The following is a 13466-nucleotide window of genomic DNA, read 5'->3' on the forward strand; positions in this document are numbered from 1 at the left end:
AAAACAAGCATCAAACAAGATATGCAGGGCGGTGCAAAAGCACTCCGTGCTTATGTCGAGGCACCGCTCCCGTCACACATACATGAATACTTCAAGAATCACATACACCAAACAACCCTCTCACAAACGCACGCCCACTCCCCACCCCCGCCGACCCAATGTATTTACAGCGCGGCAGCGTTTTCTCAAACGCGCGATGGGTGTGCTCTATGCAATAAGCACTTGTGCAAATATTTATTATACTTCGAAACGCTTTGAAAGTTTAATGTACTTGTGCACGATCGCAATCACAGCCGGACCAGCAGCTATTGTTAAGTCTGATCCATAAAGGATCATATTCATTTTTTCACTCTGGTGTCTGGTTTCGTCGTCTGGCGTGTTACAGGCGGTCAACTTTGGCTTCGCCTACTACTCGGCCGACCTGGGCCGGATGCCGATGCTGAACCAGGACAGCCTGGACGAGGCCATGGACACGCTGATGACCAATGTCATCGAGCAGCTGAACGACTTCGCGGGTGAGATGATCGGCCAAACTGAACAATAAATCCTACCTGTTCACTTTCTTCCCCGCTCGGATATCGTTGCATGATTAAAAGAAAAATTGAGTTGCAAAAATACGATTTCAGTATTAATGCATCTATGCATATTGCATGATTACGTATATGCATTTCAACCATGTAGCGTGTATGTAGTTATATCTGAACTCACCACATTACATCACAGATAATTCATCATTTCATAAACGTGATGTCTTGTCTGATGGCGTTCAGCATGTCATTCACCCATTTGCCGGTCAGTTAGAATAGGGCGAATCGGCTAGCGTTAGAGCACACTCAGTTTCGATATCAGGTGACATATTTATCATGTATGGTTATGTTTAGTAATGTCAATTACGGAAAATCGTGATACCGATACCAAACCAAATACCAACAAAAACCATGAGAAAATACCGAAACCGAACCGACTTTGGAAAATGAGAAAAATACCAACTTTATACCAAATTAGCTGCCTCTTTTACATTAGTCAGAATTCATAATACCAACAAAATACCGAAAGCCTTAGTATTGAAATACCAAATACCTACCAAGTTGGTATCGGTTTGGTATCGGTATACCAAAAAGTTGGTATCCGATTGACATGTAGTTATGTTGTTCTATAGGTTTTTACTTGAGACTCGGTGTTTTCTTATTTGAGGAGATTTATCGTCTCATACCTATGTTCCTTTGTAGGCAGGCATGAGGTATGCCACATTGTGCCAATTCTGTATAGCGTATGTATGTAGACATTTCTTCTTATGCTGCTTCGTGCAAAAGCATTGGCCAAACCATAAAACAAGTGACCTCTGAATGACCCTGATTTGGCATAGAGCGTGCCGCGGGCGTCTCGGAGTGCCCCAGAGCTGTGACCTGACCGTGACTGATCGGCCAGGTAAGTCGATGACTGATGACGGCCCCGGCTGCAAGTACGTGCCGGCGCAGGGCGCCACCCCCGACGAGCCGACGTGCTCCACCAAGGCGGACGTCGTGGCCGTGTTCGACCCGAGCGTCAGCGGCATCGGGGCGCAGGCGCAGAAAATCTTCCTCTCGTAAGTCCATCGGACATTCTCTGTTATACCTCTGTTTCTTTCGTGAGTTCCGCGAACATTTTTCGTTTGCCCATTTTTTGCACCATTGCGTGCCCGTGCGTTTTCCACAGCGGGGCAATGATCAGGGTGGACACTCACGTCCTTTCCGGGGAAACTAAAAACTCCAGTTCGGCAGTTCTGCGATGTCAGAGTTTCCACCGTCACAGCGCCTTCCCATTCACACGCTCAGGTCTTCCCTAGCGCATTGCACAGCCAGGGTACCCAGGGAGACGCAGCCGCCCATCAGCCCTCTCTGCGGCCGGCGGGCGGGTCTCTGGCCGGAGCTGAGCTCCCGCAGGCAGCGTGCTATTGCGCTGTTCCGACCCGCCGTGTGTTTCCGATGTTCGGCGCAGGGAGCTGGCGCTGGCGCTGGACGTGGGCTGGAACAAGTCGTACATGCACCTGGTCAGCGGTGAGGACGGCGCCGTGCTGCTGGACAAGTGGAACTACACCAACAAGGCGCGCCTGGCCTGCGACATCCAGCGTGTGGACGGTGAGAGGCTAGGTCGGGCCCGACCCGCTACCGTCCCAGCTCCGACACCGGCTACAAACTGACCTCGGACCCCTCCTAATGTGACCTGCCACGACTCCTGTGAAACACCAATCTTTGAAATTTGATATTGCTTATAAACTTTTCAGTGCTTTTCGTGCTCCGGATTCGACTTATTTTATTCGATTATTTTTAATATATTGTATTATTCGATTATTTTTATCCTAGCTTCTCTAAAGCAGTTAGCTAATGGTTCACCTTTTTTGCTCATCCGGCTGCTCATGCTGATACTCCTTGATCACCTCGAAGTTGAAGTTATGAGATATTCATCATATCTGAGTGATTACTGCTCTTATACGAGCTTTGTTTGTCATTTGCGTTTTACTTAGGTATTTTATCGGTGTGGTACTCATAACCATTGTTTTCTCATTGTTTTCTATCACAGTTAGGTATGCTTAGTATATTTGAAATTACCCAAGGAAGCTGAACATTGTCAATGGCAGGTTAAATATGAATATAAACTTAGCGCAATTCCAGATTCACTCGCACAGCGCACATGTCAACCAAATGATGCTGAGGCGGTGTCTAAAAATTGTTTTTGTATGCATATTATTAGACTTAAATACTATATCATATTTCAGTTTCCAAGTGATAGCCTTTTGTGTAGCCAGCTCCGGTACGATTTACGCTGTTTTGTCTGATGTGTTTCAGTTCCGGACGGGCAGTACGACCTGGTGGCCACCCTGTACCGCCTGATGACCTACTACGCTGATATGCTGGACCAGGAGGCCAACGATGTGAGTATGGGCCAGCGTCTGCTGGCGGTTAGCTGCAGAGCGCGGAATACACGGACCTCCGGGTGACACGGAATCGGTTACAGCGGCCCTGAGTCGGTCATGAAGTCTTTTGAAATTCCATGGTAATAGGCGGCATCTGTGCTGAGTTATTGGACTTCGACTGTTTACAATTTGCATGGTGTTGAACAATGTGCAATGTAAATGGCTAACGAAAAAATCACGTGTGAGATGATGTGGACAGCTTATCGTACATGTCTAAATTCTACCGTCGCTAGCCACCTTTTCCGGTCAGCGTAAATGGTCAGGGCCTGTGCATTACGCTCCACAGTCCACATGGCGATGTTGTGTGTCTCTGACTGGCTGCACTGCTGACTTGGCCTCAGACACCTCTCGTATAGAACGTCGCTCCACTTCTCACGGGCGGCGGCCAGTTGCCTGGAATGGTAGGCTGTGCCGCATCACACGGGCTGAGTGCTACAGCCTGGCCCTGTGGTGTATTTTCGAGAGAGTTGGCAGTTGGCACTGACTAGCATTTTAGTCAATTGATAGCTTGTGAGGAGTGGAACATCATCCTGCAGTCATGGTGTAGGTACATGCGGACATCATGCATAAATTTCGATTTATTTTGAAAGATAAAACAACGCACTGAAATACCTAGTTAGGTTACAGTTGAACGTCATGAAATCTACAGTTACAATCACACAATTGATCCTAATGGCTGGCAATCCAGATATTAGTTATTAACATTTAACTCACAAGTCAAACTCCTTATTTTTGTCCATGCTGACTATTTAGGGACATATTTGTGCTATGAGGTTATCGGTGGAGCCAACAAATAAATAAATGCACTTACTTGTATTGTATGTATGTATGTATGTATGTATGTATGTATTGACGATCAAGAGCAATCCACAATCGGCGTGGCGATTACACTCCGAGTCCGAGCTGGTTGAAGATAACACAAGAAATAGGTACCTACACAAGAAAACGCACACACTTACGGATACGAAATACACAACGCGAACGCCGAACACGCACATACTTGGTGTAACCCGCACGAAGCCGCGTTCATAACTATGTACACACAGACTCGTTTGCCTTTCATAGTCCAAGAGTCATGAGGCTAGCTACTATGGCTACTCTGGCTAGGCTTAAGCCCCTTTTTTACAGCACGGGCAAATCTGGCTGGAGGCAACTGCGTTAGCTCGAGGGGGAGAGTATTTAGGAGCGCCGCGGCACGGTAGGCGAATCTACGTTTTCCGGTCTCTAGTCGGGGTCGCGGTAAGTGGAAAAGGTGGTCTTGGCGAGTAGACCTTGCTCGTGTTTGGGAATTTTTGGAAAATAGGGTCGCGATCTCCTCGGGTTCACCTCTCTGGATGGCCTTGTGCGCCGTGATAAGGGTATGGTATTCAGCCATTGTTTTAGGTGCCATCCAGCCGAGTTGGTCCCGGAGATGGGAGACATGATCAAATTTACGGCGACCGAAAATGACTCTAGCGGCAAAGTTAAGAATTTTCTGAATGCGATCGAAGTTCTTTTGGCTACCATTACCAAATACGGAGAGGCAGTACTGGATCCGTGACATGACGAGAGCCACCACTAGTGTCTTGGTGACACCGTCGGGGAGATAGTGGCGGACATGGGAGAGGCCAATTAGGAGACCCGTGCATCGGCGACTGAGCTCGGACACATGCGCGTCCCAGGACAGGGTGCCGTCGAAGATAACGCCCAGGTTGCCCACCTGCTTGCATGGCACTAGTTTGGTGTCGCGAAAAGAAACGGTGAAAGCAGGTATGCTTCTCAAATTTTGCCGACTGCCGAAAACCATGAGCTGAGTTTTAGCAGTGTTTACTTTAAGAGCATTTGCACTGAACCAATGGTCGAGAGACGCCAGTGACGCTTCCAAGCGCGAGATGAGTCCCCTAAGGTCGTTTAAAGGGCCACTCACCAACAATTGAGTATCGTCAGCGATCCTCAGAATAAAGTGATAGATCATTGGAAAATACCGTGAAGAGTAAGGGACCGAGTGCCGAGCCTTGAAAGACGCCCATAGAGTTGGGGAGAGGTTGTGATAATACCCGGCGACCGGACTCGTCCTTCAATGACACACTCTGTGTGTGACCCTGGAGATAAGCGGCGAACCAGGATGTCTCTATGCCGTGCATTGCCAATTTAGCGAGTAATAACTCATGGTTGATGACATCAAAACATTTGCTTAAATCAATAAGGCATAGCATAGAGACATCCCCCCTATCGGTGGCGGCCAGGATTTGATCACTGACGGACAGAAGTGCTGTCTCAGTTGAGTGCCGGGGTCGGAAACCGTGCTGGGTATTGGCCAGAAGATGGTTTTGAGAGAGATAGCGATAGAGCTGTTTGTGAATGACTCGCTCGACCACCTTCATAATGACAGGTACTAAGGAGATAGGTCGAAAATTAGTGGGATCAGACGGGTTTCCAGACTTGAAGATGGGGTGAACTATAGAGTGTTTCCAATGAAAGGGGATATCGGACCTTGAGATGCAAGTGTTAATGATGTGAAGGATAACGTCACCGATAGATGGGAAAGCGGTTTTCAGCATGCGAATGCAGACGCCATCAGACGCACAGGCGGCAGAATTGCGCATATTGAAAACGGTGTGACCGAGTTCACCGAGAGAGATAGGTCTGGGCTTAAATCTACCGGTTACGACACGCGGCAAACGGCCAATTTGCTCAACAACTGGATTTTGGTCACGGATCTCTGTAGCGACGCGGGGACCCACAGAAACGAAAAAAGAATTTAAAACGTCAGCCGATACATCAGGTTGAACACTAGGTCCGTCTTTCTTACCAGCCACAACCGACCTAATACTTTTCCACACCTTGTTGGGACCCCGCCCACTAATCTCTCTGTGAAGTTCGCCGCGTCGGTCTCGTCGCACTGCGGCCCGGACAGTTCGGTTCAAGTCTTTGTAAACCTCCGACTTTCTACCGAACTGCTGTAACGCGGTACGACGTTGATCCATGATTTTAAGTGTGGCGGGGGTAACTGGTGGTGCTGTAGGATTACGGATGGTAATATTCTTTATAGGTGCGTGATCGTCAAAAATCGGCAGAAATTCGGTCAGGAAAGCATCCCACTGGTCACTTACGTTCGTGGCACTAAACACGCCCTCCCAATCGGCAAACATGAGGTCAGAGTTCAGGGCATCGACATCTATACGGTTGATCGAGCGGGATTGAACAACTGTAGGATTTTTGCGTTGTTTCGGGACGTTAATAGACACACGAAGGAGTTTGTGCGGGCTGAAGTGGCAAAAGGATGCAGAGCAATCACGCACAAGCTCTCTATTTTTAACCATACAGACGTCTAGCAACGAGCCGGAAGTGTACGTTGGGACGGTTACAAGCTGCTCAAGAGAATAATTCGATAATTATTGACGTTTCGGTTTCAAACAACCTTCGTCAGAATAGAATACAAGCTAAAATATAAATATACGTCTCAAATGCACATATTTCAAACACACTGAGAACATGAGAACACACACTGAGAACATGAGAACACACACTGAGAACATGAGAACACACACTGAGAACATCAGAACACACATGTTCTCAGTGTGTTTGAAATATGTGCATTTGAGACGTATATTTATATTTTAGCTGGTATTCTATTCTGACGAAGGTTGTTTGAAACCGAAACGTCAATACAAGTAAGTGCATTTAGTTATTTGTTGGCTCCACCGATAACCTCATAGCACATTTTTGTCCATGTCGGTAAATCCATATATCAAAATGTTCATAGCCATGAGAAAGGAGCACGAGCTCCGTTGTCCTCGTTCTGATTTCTTTTAGTACTCCTTGCCTCCGTCGGACGGCCGTCGTCGTCTGAGCTCTGCACTGAGCTCTGCATGTGAGCTTTGTGTGTGTGAGCTCTGTGTGTGAGCTCTATCCGAGCTCTGTTTGTGAGCTCTGTGTGTGTGAACTCTGTGTGTAGGCTCTGTGTGTAACCTCTGACTGTAACTACCTATGTGTGAGCTTTGTATCTAAACTCTGTAGCTATGTCTCTGAGCTATGTGTGTAAGCTCCGTATGCTGGCTCTGTGTGTGAGCTTGGTGTGTATGTGTGAGCTCTGTATCTGAACTCTGTGAGCGTCTATCTGAGCTCTATGTGTGAGCTCTGTGTGTCTCCGTGCAGGGCGCCTCTCGGTCCAACACCCAGGTGCTGCTGCTGATGAGGTTCGGCAGCGGCTTCAGCAACAGCGACGAGGACATCACCACCATGCTCAACAACCTCTGCGAAGTGTTCCCCGGTGAGCGAACCGCCCTGTGTCGCGAAAAATCGGGGTGCTTACAGGACTTTTGTCTGACAGAAGCGCATTTCAGTTTATTTTCTCTCCCATTAACCCGCGCCCCACTGGGGGGGGGCTATTTATAGCCCCCCTCCCGTTTTTCTGCAATAACTTCCAATCCGCTTGACGTATCGACGCCAAACTTTCAGTACCTTCGGCTGCATCAATTTGACACCTTGTGTCAAAATTTGAACTTCGTAGCTACCATAGGTCGGCCGGAAATGACGTCAGAGTGACGTCATGTTCGGCCGATTTCGACGCAAAACATTGAACCACGGCAATCGCTCCCAAGGGCTCAGTTTTAAGGCTAGATCCAATTTCTTTGCATGAGAGGACTCAGAATAGACTGCGCTATCAAACTGCTATCTCGGATTTTCGAAATTTTGAAAATTTTGAAAATTTTATATAATAAAATTCAAAATTTACATTTTTACATTTTTTCAAAAAGTGTTTGACTGTTCGAAAAAACCGGAATATATGTGATAGAACGCGTTATTATGACTAACTCTAGCAAGTTTTAGCTAAATATCTTCAAAAATGGTCAAGTTATACGCATTATTGCAAAAAAATCACAATTATTAATTTTTCAAATCAATTTTTCAGCACGTATTTGGCATCGTACGCCAATATAAATAGCACCATCGTGTTCCTGAGCTCAAACTGCATCCAATAGACACCTTTTTTGTTGAAAATTTTGAACTTCAAAATTTGACCTTTTTTGACCTGAAAGTGACCTGACCTAAGCTAAATTCGACTCAAAATGACCTCGAATGACACAGACGACATCAAATTCGAAATATTTGGCCTAATTGGACCATAAAACATGTGTCACGTGACCGACGCATGATATAATATTTTCGTGACCTGTGATGACCTGACCTTGACCTGAAAATCAAAGGACAGGTTAGGTACCCTCAGGGTATCTAGAGCATCTGTTCACGAGTGTGTGAACCAAAAATGAGCCTGATCTGACTTGTAAGACGGCGGCCAGAGCCCAAAACGTGAACAAGCCAAAATGCTAATAATTTTTAATTTGACCTGACCTGTGACGTCATCGGTGACCTCGAGGTCAATGAAATTAGGTTTCGTTCGACAGTTTTTCCCGGGGCTATCAGACGCCGTTTGAATTTTGACGATCGGCCCAGTAGTTTCGGAGTTAGGAGGAATGATGAATAGCCCTGATGAATATGAATAGCCCCCCCCCCCCCCCCAGTAGGGCGTGTTATACGCAGACCCCAGTGGGGCGCGGGTTAACTTGCTGAGGAGGTCGCTAAAATGACATGATTTTATTTCACCAATGTCAATCATCCAAGATAAAGGTTAAAGCAGGCCCTCTGAGAAGATAAATTTGACCAAACCTTTATGAATCCCTGGAAGTTTCAAAGCAATGATTAACCCGGCACCGCCTGGGCTATTTCCGTACCGTAAACCGGGGTGAGTTGATATGGATTTTGAGGTTTTTCTAGATTTCATTAAAAGCCACATTCATTTACAGAATTCTTTTTGTGCCAGTTTCATGGCACATGCCTTGGGGAGGCAATCAGCAAAAATGAATAGAAAATATATGTATTAAGCCCCTTTTTTAAAACGCCAAAGTTCATATCAACTCACCCCCTGGGGGTGGTGAGTTGATATGGTTTTGGATTTTTCAAAATTTCTCGGCTAAAGAAGCTTAGAGGTGTGTTGATAAAATGCCAGTGTTTAAAAAAAGGAAGAGAGAACACATCCTGAAAGAAACCATCAGAAAAATGGTAGTAGTTTGGAGGCAGACCTCACATTCATGAAAACGCAATCATGTCCAACACAGCGCTATCAAAATGGCTTGATTTTAGCAGCATCATTTTTTTCGCTTTATGATACTTAGTTTTACTTAGAACATTCTGAACTTGGCTAGTCACGTGTCCTCAAGCCAACGGTATCAAAACTGGCAATTTATTTTGGAATTACAAGTGTATTTTCTTGTAGTAAAAACACATTGTCAGTTGCGGGTCAAGGTTGATATGCCTCTGACAGAGATAATGGATTGAAATGAAAGAATACATATACTTCTGAGCTTTTGTTGACTGGTAGTCAACAAAACATTAATGAAGTGAAGTGAAGTGAATGTAATTTGGACTGTATTCTATGAGGTGAAATAAGCGACATAAGACAGAATTCGGCATCAAAAGCCAAAATTAACCCTCGCAATTATAGGCGGGCGAACGGACCACCTCGGCTTTTCGCACATAACTCGCGCAAAAAGCGGCTGATCGCGACGAAACTTTCAGTACCTCTCGAGTTTATCAATTTTACACATGTTCTAAAGATTTCATGACCCTGACTCAAATAATTTTTGACTTGTGACCTGATTCTCGAGACCATGCTAGGCCGGAATCGCGATTTGGCGTAGTCGGCTCACATTATCCGCGCATTTCCAGTCTTTTTGTGATTGTAACGTCCAAACATGTAAATGATGTTGGTCCCACGCAATATTGTGGGTGTCAACTGTCAAGGTCACCTGAAGGTCAGGTCAGGTCATTGACCTTTGGTGAACTCGAATCACTTTTTGGAGGTTTACATGTTTCTAGGGTAGTTTTTCGGGCCGATTTCGAATTTAACATGCATTTGATCATTTACGAAGTAGTTTTAGTGCCTTCGTAACATGTTACGACATCGTCAGTGGTAGTTGACACTTGACACTCCCTATGGATAGCCGGCAGGACACCTACTGGTTGACCTGACCTGACCTGACCTGGCCTAAATGTACGAAGACATCTGTGATCAAAACTAACATGACATTCGTGATCAGCAACAGCCAAAAAATAATAAACTCGCTTTACGAACTTCAAATAACCCCCTATTTTCCCGACTTCTGGGTAATTGACCTGGCCTGGAAGGTTAACCAATGACCTAGGACCTTAAAGCTGGCTATCATCGGCTCGGCTTCCTCGCGTCTTGGGCAACACGCTCATTTTTTTCCGCGAAGCTCCACCAGGGGCCAAACGACGATGGGATTGCAACGGACCCCCCCCCCCCTTATACGTTAAACGCTGGCAAAACACGAATACGGGCGAGGGCTAAAACACCAGTCAATTTCTTTATATTGTTTGTTCCATTTCATTTTGTCACTCATTCTCGGTTGGCAACTGCCAAGCAGGAAAACTAATCAGTTTCACGAAATCAGAATTCCCGCGCTGTTAGCCATACAGAAACGACAGTTCTGTCATTTTCGAAACTACGAATAATTATAACAATTTTTTAAATCTGTATGTATATAGGTGCATGCCTTTTGCATGTTAGGTATGTCCACAGAAAAAAAAAACTTTGGGGTCACTGATGTTAGTTGTCGGACCTTCGTCCCCGTCTTGAGTTGAGATGTTAGTTTCACAACGTTTCGGCCAGTTACTCTCCGGCCGTCGTCACTCGTCAGGTGTTCTTTGACCCTCAGAAGGACCTGGATGTTGGTGGCGTTGCGCCGTAAGCGTCAAACAGTTCGAAAGCTCCTGTAGTCAGCGGGAATCGAACTCCGGTACTCTTACTCCGGTTACTCTCCGGCCGTCGTCACTCGTCAGGTGTTCTTTGACCCTCAGAAGGACCTGGATGTTGGTGGCGTTGCGCCGTAAGCGTCAAACAGTTCGAAAGCTCCTGTAGTCAGCGGGAATCGAACTCCGGTCCCCCCCTGATGGTCCACGGTTCTAACCACCCCACTATCGAGGCAGATTGGACTATGGCCGGAGAAGTTACTGGCTGAAACGTTGTGAAACTAACATCTCAACTCAAGACGGGGACGAAAGTCCGACAACTAACATCAGTGATACTAACAGGCCTCGTCTCAAGCATTCAGAAAAAAAAACTAAAGCTTTTGGGGGTTGATGTAATGATGTGGGGAAAGAAAAGGAGAAGAGTTGGTCTAATTGACTTTGTCTTACCTGCAGACCCATATTTCATGCTAATTTGCATGCATACCAGCCTGGTATCAGCTTTTATCATGCATATCAACTCACCACTGGATGGCATATCAACTCACCACCTGCCACTTTTCTTAAAATTATAAAAAAGCGTTGTTATAGGTGAAACCCAAAACTACCTGGGATCAACAGTAAATTGATGGTAGTTTCTTTCCCAGTGCATGTTGTTCCATGAATGTCCACCGTCTTTGCTGTAGGGTGGGGACTTTTCCTTAGTTTCAAAATCAGAAGAAAAAAGGACTTTAAAAAAAGTAATGTGTTAAGAAGGCACTGCACCACATGCATGCCTTTCCCAGCTATATGCATCACTTATTGGTTGCTTCACTTCACAGAAAAATAAAACTGAAAATTGGTTTACAAATGAATGAGCAGCACACATTTTAACATTTTTCGAGCAATTTATATCAACTCACCACCCCATATCAACTCACCCCGGTTTACGGTACCCACGACAGCCTGGGGGGGGGTCGGATCCGACCCCCCCCCCCCTGTTATCTCGAGAACCAATGGTCGCATCGAGCCCCGCGAGGCGGCGTTCGAAAGGTCTCTACGAGACCTTCCCAAAGCACTCTTAAGATTTTAACCCGCGCACCGACGGGGGTCTGCGCCAACTTAGTACCGACGGCGGGGGGGGGGGCGGATGACCGCCCCCCCCTGAGATCTCGAGAACGAAGCAAGATAGCGACAAGCGGTAAACGGCATCGGATACGCACGGATAAGGTCTACAATTTTTACTAAAGTCATTTTCAGGTCAGGTCAAAGATGACGTCACAGGGGTCGAAAAAGTCAAAATGGCGGCGCTAGATATGGAGAGGGTTTTTCACGAATAACTTTCGAAGTAGTCAAGATAGGAACAAACTAAGAGCATCATCGTGATCCTCTCGTCGATCCGCATCGAATGATATATATGTTGACCTCGAAAGGTCAAGGTCAAAGGTTGACCTCAGGTCACGTGACCTCGAGGTCATCATGTATATCATTCGATGCGTCTTGACGAGCTGAACACAATGAGACCATCCGCGCGGCTGTATCTTGTTCCTGTAAGGAGTTATTGGCAAAAAACCTTTGGTGACCTTTGATGACGTCACATGACCTTACAGCTGCCCAACAGCAAAACAGACCTCAAGGTAGTGAAGGTTGATCGTATGTGAAGTCATGTATGGTATATGGGGCCATTCCGACCCGTTTTAGTTGTAAAAACAGGGAGTTGATTTTTCCCCCATTGACTTATAATGGGGAGGTCGCGAAATTGACCTGACCTTAGGTCACCGACATCAAAATTCCGAGATATACAAATTGTAGCTACTAATGACCTAATAACATCCTGCGACTTTCAAAGGCCTCCGACATCTACTGTAGCTCTGGCACGGTGACAAAGTTGCAAAAAAGTGACTTGAGGTTGGGTCATTCAAAGTGACCTGGTGACCTGACCTTAAAAGTTAGGAGGTTCAAACTTGCACACCATGTGTAAAATTGATGAGAGAATAGTCATACCAAATTTCGCGGTGCTACGCGCCGCGGTTTTCCCGCTATCCGCGAAAAACCTCAGGGGGGGGGCGGATATCCGCCCCCCCCCCGTCGGTGCGCGGGTTAAGATTGAGGTCAACTTTCGGGTCAAGGTCAGGTCAAAGGTCAAATTCTGGGGTTTTACATGATTAGGCTTACGGACAGCGGAATAGATAGCTGCTGCTCGAAACTCACCAAAAATGACCTCAAAGGCCTAGTGAAGGTACCATGTAAGTATAGAGGTCATACTAAGTACGGGTCAAGGTCAGGTCAGGTCACGAAAGGTCACGGTTTTCACTTTCTGCTACATGGGCGTGCAACACATGTTTTATGGCTTATTTTTCACGCCGAATCCGATGGTAATGGTTATATGTGACCCCAATTCACTTTGCTGGTGATAAGTGTGCATTGAAAGCATAAAAAATCGTTTATACTAAACGAGGGCTGAGAAAAAGGGTCATTTTTTCCACTTTTTATTTTTGACATAAAAATGCACTTTTCTAGACGAGCTTTGTCCCAGAAATCTAGTGGTGCCATTTGTTTTCACATGCGATGTTCAGAAGTGCCTCTAATTCACGAAAATGCTAATGACGTCACCATGCCCTATGCATGTTGGAGCTATTTTTTACAATTTGGGGGTCAAAAATCAAGATAGAAAGTTGAAATTTGGGACATCTAATGTTCTAATGGAGCTCTATAGCATATATTCCGGTTTTTTGGAAATTCTCAAAATTTTGGATTTTATTAGCTGTTTTCCAAAAAATGTAGT

At 45.9% G+C, this 13466-nt stretch overlaps 1 protein-coding gene across 2 annotated transcripts in view; it reads left to right on the plus strand.

The window, feature by feature from the left end:
• Positions 1–13466, plus strand: part of LOC122374843 — a 49836-nt gene that overhangs the window by 30480 nt on the left and 5890 nt on the right. For both annotated transcript variants that reach the window (XM_043353860.1, XM_043353852.1), the window contains exons 10-14: positions 386–515; positions 1429–1585; positions 1978–2117; positions 2826–2911; positions 7091–7205. In XM_043353860.1, the coding sequence (XP_043209795.1) occupies positions 386–515; positions 1429–1585; positions 1978–2117; positions 2826–2911; positions 7091–7205 (628 nt within the window). The remainder of the gene's footprint in view (positions 1–385; positions 516–1428; positions 1586–1977; positions 2118–2825; positions 2912–7090; positions 7206–13466) is intronic.

Source organism: Amphibalanus amphitrite, unplaced genomic scaffold (genome assembly GCF_019059575.1).
Source record: "Amphibalanus amphitrite isolate SeventyFive unplaced genomic scaffold, NRLGWU_Aamphi_draft 000040F_arrow, whole genome shotgun sequence".
NCBI classification, from domain to species: domain Eukaryota; kingdom Metazoa; phylum Arthropoda; class Thecostraca; order Balanomorpha; family Balanidae; genus Amphibalanus; species Amphibalanus amphitrite.